Below are 6,574 nucleotides of genomic sequence, written 5' to 3'. Positions count from 1 at the left end.
CAGTATGTGCTGAAGATATTCTACGGTATTAAGCTAGGGCTTACTTTCGGGGGAGGGCTTATATTTCGAGCTTGCTGGAAAACAGCCAAAAATCCTGCTAGGGCTTACTTTCGGGGGGGTGTCTTATTTTCGGGGAAACACGGTATACTGATCAAACCTTTGTATACTGAGCAAATCTGCTTCAATGAGCTGTACAGAAAATTTTACAATTTTACAATTACTTGATGATCTCATGACAATACGTGTTATAAAGTATATTATTTCATGACACACAGCATTACCTTTTATGTTCAGAATATAAAAAACAAAAACTGCTGATGCATGAGAAAGTATGAGTGAAGAGGAGAAAATAAAACAAAAGATTTCTTCACACTCCACAAGTAGATTGTGCTTACAGCAAAGGTAACTAATCCTCAACCAAACCACAATGGTTCCATATTAACCCCAGGTTTGTTCCTGGAGACTGCAGGAGCCATTCTGTGCAAGGTTGGAGCTGACAAGCACTTATAAGGCATTAGAGAGCCATTCCACTGACAATAGAAAAGGTACCCACATACATTACAGCAGGGTGTTTGTATAAACATGAATTCTCTGCAAGTCAAATAGACATAGGAGTCTGGTGTGTGATTAGCTGTGTGTCTAAAAAAAAACTAGACTGTGTCTCTGGGTGATAGGTGGGTATTAGTGTTGCTACTGAAGTCTATGGGAGAGACCTAACATCCCTAACAAATCATTTATTGTTCTTTTTTCCTTAACATTTGTCTAGCCAATGAGCGGTTCGGGCAATATATGATGCTGCCAACCAAGCCGCAGAAACAAAATGTTGCTAAAACCTAATAACCTCAAAATTAGTTATTACCTAGAAAACAGCACGATGCAAAAGGGACGCTTTTACTTTTATATTATACATTTTTTGTATTACTTATTAACTTTTCCTATTACCGTATTTTTCGGACTATAAGACGCACTTTTTCTTCCCCAAAACTGGGGGGAAAAGTGGGTGCGTCTTATACACCGAATACATGTTAAATATACCGGTAATTAAAAAAAATCATACTCACCCGATCCCGCGATGCTGTGGGCTTCTTCTTCTCGCTCTCCTCCCGGCTACAGCGCGTGTCTCCTCCTCCTCTGAGCGAGGAGAAGCCGACATGCATACCCCCGCGATCCCATAAGCAGGCTGATCCAGCCTGCTTATGGGATCGCGGGGGTATGCATGTCGGCTTCTCCTCTCTCAGAGGAGGAGACACGCGCTGCAGCCAGGAGGAGAGCCAGGAGAAGCCGACACCCGTGCCCCCGCGATCTCATAAGCAGGCTGGATCAGCCTGCTTACGGGATCGCGAGGGCACGGGTGCCGGCTTCTCCTGGCTCTCCTCCCGGCTGCAGCGCGTGTCCCCTCCTCCTCCTCTGAGCGAGGAGAAGCCGGCACACGTGCCCTCGCGATCCGGTAAGCAGGCTGGATCAGCCTGCTTATGGGATCGCTGGGGTATGCGTGTCGGCTTCTCCTCGCTCAGAGGAGGAGGGGACACGCGCTGCAGCCAGGAGGAGAGCGAGGAGAAGAAGAAGCCCGCGGGATCGCGGGATCGGGTGAGTATGATTTTTTGGCACAGGGTGATCAGAAGGGGATACACTGTGTCAATGTATCCCCTTCTAATCACTCTGTGTCAATGTATCCCCTTCTGATCACTCTGTGTCAATGTATCCCCTTCTGATCACTCTGTGTCAGAGTGATTAGAAGGGGATACATTGACACAGAGTGATTTTTTAGTATTTTGTTCAGAATCTTTTTTTTCTAGGTTTTTCTCCTTTAAAATTGGGTGCGTCTTATAGGCCGGAGCGTCTTATAGTCCGAAAAATACGGTATTTTCTAAAATTTTATTGGCACTTTATTCACATTTGAAGGAAGACACATTAGCTAATATTGTACATGTGCAGTGTGAGATGGGGCAATGTCATCATGAACCTGGAAGAAAGAAGATGGTGGCATGGGACATAACATGGAGCCCCAGAAGGAAGATGGAAATCAAGACAGTGCTGGATTTACTGGGTGTAGTAAGTACATAGATCAATGGCATTCAAGAAAAGGTAAGTGATTTTTTAAAGCATGCCCCATTTTAAAATAATGGGCCCTATACATGTACTTGTCCAGTCCCGGTTTACTTGCCCTTCTTTATATATTAGCACCATATAGGAAGAATATGTATATTTTCTTTTTTTTTTCAACACTTCCATACACCATCAATATTTCTATTTCACAGAAGAGTAGATAGATAAAACAGATGTGCAGGAAGAGACCGACTAATGTGACTCATAGCAATTAGTACAGATGTACGTGGCACGGCTAGGTTTTCAATTGGTGTATGAATGTATTAAAGAGATTTAAGGGCAGGCAGTGAGGGAGGAGGGCCATCTGTTATTACACTAAAACACATCAGCTCAGTGACATGAAAATAGCACTGAGCTTCCACCAGCTTCCTTACTGCCTGGTATACATGTGCCTGCTGTATATCGCTATTCAGAGAAGTGCAGGGTTGTCCTGCCCAGCTGTGCATTTCAATCAGACCTGACAACATTATGTCATCATTATGGCTGAAAGCAAAACTGTCTATGCTGCCCTCACCAGCCAGCTTCTCCTTTTCATGTTCCCAGAGAAGATTAGAAAATAGGAGATAAACTGATTGGTCGTTACTCATTTAATGTTGCCTATGGTGTGGTATGAAATTAAATCTGCTTAGCCAACGCAACTAAATTACCAATTGCCATCATCAATACTAATACCTAAATCTAAAGTTGAATACACACTGTTGATATTTATTTCAGATCTGGCCCGCTTGTCCAACAAAATCCAATCAGATGTGGATGGATCGGACTTGTAAGTAAATACTCATCAAAGTACACAAGTCATGTCAGAACTGATTGATCTGATCGGAATTCTAAACATTTTCTATGAGAAAGACAATCAGTAGATTGTAAGCTCTTCAGGGCAGGGTCCACTCCTCCTGCGTCACTGTCTGTATTCATCTGTCCTTTGCAACCCCTATTTAATGTACAGGGCTGCGTAATATGTTGGTGCTATATAAATAACATTTATTATTGTTATTATTAATATTAATAAGTGATCAGTAACTAATTGATCTGCTGTGGTGTCCCAGGACTTAGCATGCTTTTTCTTGCTAATAAGGAAAAAAACATATATCCAAAATGGATATAAAGAACCGAAGTCCTTCCTAAAACATATCTTAAAGCCAACCAAAAAAAATATAATATTGTCAGTCTTTAGATGTGTGGTTGCATTACTTCAGCCTTTTTTCCAATATTTTTACATAGTGATCTTGCCAGTAACTGATTTCCATCTTGTTACTTTGATGAAGAAGCAGCATTGTCACTCTTCAGACTTCAGAACACCAAATAATGGGGATAATTATCTATAGTCCACAAACAGAACTGGGAACAGTGCTGGAGACTTTATGAACAGTGCTGTCACTATTGATAGCAAAACACTTAGCGTGTCTACCACCTAGCCCCCACCTGTTTAACCAAAATCCCCCCTAGCTGCATACAGCACATGAGTTGTCACACCACTTAGAGTACAAGTGTTATTGGCATCAGATTGAGACACTTCTGAGAGCACTCACAGTTCATTGGCAGCTATATATGACCTACAGTTGACTTCCTTCTGAGCTGCATTTTCCAGCTTGATGTGACTTTTGCATGGTATAGACCTATATGGGAATGCAAACCCCACTTAAAGCAAACATAAGCCCATTGGGAGTACAGCCCTGAGTATCAGATCCTTGTATCTGAGCACTACATGTGTTGGTGTTCCTGTATGGACACATGTTACCCTATGGACAAGTGGGGCACACATGCTTTGGCACACCAGAATAAAGTGTGCAATGTGAATGCACCCCCTGGGTGACAAATATTGGGCTCTTAAAGGCAAATGAAAGAGGGATAGGGGAATACGATGAGGATACATTCAATGGAAAATAAAGAAACACATGAATATAATACAAATCATGCCTTGGCATGCACATTAATCGGTGGAGGATTCATCAGGAGTGAATGATATACCATTAGCTGTATTGTTCAGTGAATTCCTCCAGACTCCTATAAACTGTGTATGCCCTGTAGCCCATGTCCCCAGAGATCAGATTATTATTAGAATGTAGGGATGATTAGTGCTGCATTGATGAGCCTGCCATGGCACTCCGCACAATAAGGATTAGAAGTCATGGCAGCAGATCAGTGCCCAGGTCATGCCAGGGGAGAGCTGTGCCGAGGCTTCCTTCTGACATGCATGCTGTGTATAAAGAACTCACCGGATTTCCAGATCGTCTAACATCTCCAGCAGGTGAGTGGACCGGGCTGCCATGGACATGGAGCGGGTGAATTTGCCCCCGTTGGGACATTCGCTGGCTTTGGCTTGTATCCTGGCTTGTGCCATGTCTCTGGGTGAAACAAAGCGGCAATCACAATCCTTCTAGACACATCCCCAGACACTTCGGATGGACTGCTGAAACATTTCCTAACAAGGTCCTGGGCGGATCCGCTGCTCTCATGGATTCCCAGCCCCCAGTGCCTGCACCGACTTCTACTACAGCACGTGTCTGTGCGGGGACCTGGCTGCGGCAGCCGGTCACATGACCCGGCCCCTGATTAACTCTTTCCAGATCTATACAAAATTACAATATCACTAGTATGATTAAACATGAGGATGTAATAGAGCCAGACTAAGACATTATATTGGATAAGAAGACCTTTTTGACTATTGCTGTCTTGGTGAATTTATATGTGCATTAGTCTGGGAGTGATTTGTTACAAAAACATAATGCACTGCATGGCTCTTTGAACTATGGCCAGCAGGCTAAAGCTGTATAAACATGGCTGATCACCAGCATTGGTCATAAAAGAAAATGAAGCCAATGCACAGCTGTCCCTGTGACATTGTTTGGTGATCCGCCATGGCAGGGCACAAATGATCATTGTTGTTTTCTAATGAGGAAAACACAGCAGGGCACTTCTTGCTTGTGCTCTTCCCATAGAAAAGAAGAACAGAATTGTCTGTACAGTGTCCATTTGTTGTAATTTTGCTGGAAATCATCACCAGCAATCATTTCCAACAATTATTCAGGGTCCCAAAGAATTCCAATGGGCTAATCTACACCAGGACGTTTCCTTCAGGCACGTTTCTGAGCATTATCTTAACCATTGCTTACAACGTTTAAAAAAATTAAAACGCAGGATGAATGCGAGAAAACTCTTGAAAACAATGGGGGCTTTTAAAAACGTTTTTAGCAGGTCTTTGGAATCTGGAAGCCCCCTTTAATAAGGAGACTCCCAGATCACCCCCACCCCACCCTGGGGAATGAGTACAGGGGTACATAAAACCCCTTACTCATTCCCTGAAAGGGTTAAAATATGTGTAAAAAAATTAGACAAGGCTTTAATGTTAAATAATTGTATTAAATGTTTGTGTGTTTGTGTAACGAAACTTCAGCAGAGCCCTGCTATGCTGACAGATCCGCTCCCCTGATCACCCCCCAGCCCTAGAGGAGCTGTAGTATGTGTTATAGATACAGAACATGTCACAAGCTTAGTTACACAAACACACACACACACATTTAATAAAATAATTTAACATTAAAGTCTCGTCTAGTTTTTACACATATTTTAACCCTTTCAGGGAATGAGTAAGGGGTTTTATGTACCCCTTACTCATTCCCTGAAAGGGTTAAAAGTAAACCTTTTATAAACTCTTATGTAAAATATGAAAATGAAAATGCAATTCGCAGTAAACCGTGTCATAGGCGTTCATAAAAGTTTTTTAGCGTTTTAAAGTTAAGCTTTGAAACGGTTGTAAAAGTGCATGAAAACGCAAATAAATGTGGTCGTTTATATGCGTTTTTAAATCCGTTCATGTAGACCCAGCCTAAAGTCAGTGGTTTGCTGCTGTCCTGTAAAATGCAAAAGCTTTTTTTGCTACAAGGCATAATAAAGGACATTTAAAAAATCTCTACCAGGTTTTACATTATTAACTCTCAGGTGAAAGACACACACAGCAGATTCTATTGTGTCATTATTTATAAAACAAAAACAAAGCCAAAATGAAGAAGCCACATGTGGAATACTAGGTAGTCTGTAGAAACATCTTTAGCAGCAATAAATGGAAGTAATTGTTTTCAGTATGGCTTTGTCAGTCTCACATCATTATGGAGGAATGTTGATCCAGTTTTCCTTACAACATTGCTTCAGATCATTGAGCGTGTGGGTATTTAGTAATGCACATCTCTCTAAAGGTCCCCCCACAGCATTTTTATCCAGTTGAGGTCTGGATCTTGACTGGAACTTTTCAACATCTTTCGTGCTTGGGGTCATTGTCTCTAGAATATTTTGGCATATATAGTTAAAGTGGTCAACTCAAAGTGTCCAGGTGTTGTGCCTGTACAACATCCCATATCATCACCCCTCCACCATGCTCAACAGTTGGTATAAAGTGTTTGTACTGATATGCTGTGGTTGGTTTTCACCAAACATGACACCGTACATTATGGCCACACATCTCTACTTTGGT

General features: G+C 42.1%; 1 protein-coding gene across 1 annotated transcript in view; it reads right to left on the bottom strand.

Moving 5' to 3' along the window:
* BAG2 (BAG cochaperone 2) overlaps positions 1-4,602 on the bottom strand; it is a 14,797-nt gene extending 10,195 nt beyond the window's left edge. The window contains exon 1 of the mRNA XM_072408463.1: positions 4,323-4,602. Coding sequence (XP_072264564.1) covers positions 4,323-4,447 — 125 coding nt within the window. The 5' untranslated portion in view covers positions 4,448-4,602. The remainder of the gene's footprint in view (positions 1-4,322) is intronic.
* Between the last annotated feature and the right edge of the window lie 1,972 nt (positions 4,603-6,574).

Source organism: Pyxicephalus adspersus, chromosome 4, assembly GCF_032062135.1.
Source record: "Pyxicephalus adspersus chromosome 4, UCB_Pads_2.0, whole genome shotgun sequence".
Classification (NCBI taxonomy): Eukaryota; Metazoa; Chordata; class Amphibia; order Anura; family Pyxicephalidae; genus Pyxicephalus; species Pyxicephalus adspersus.
This window is presented reverse-complemented; position numbering and strand designations above follow the sequence as displayed.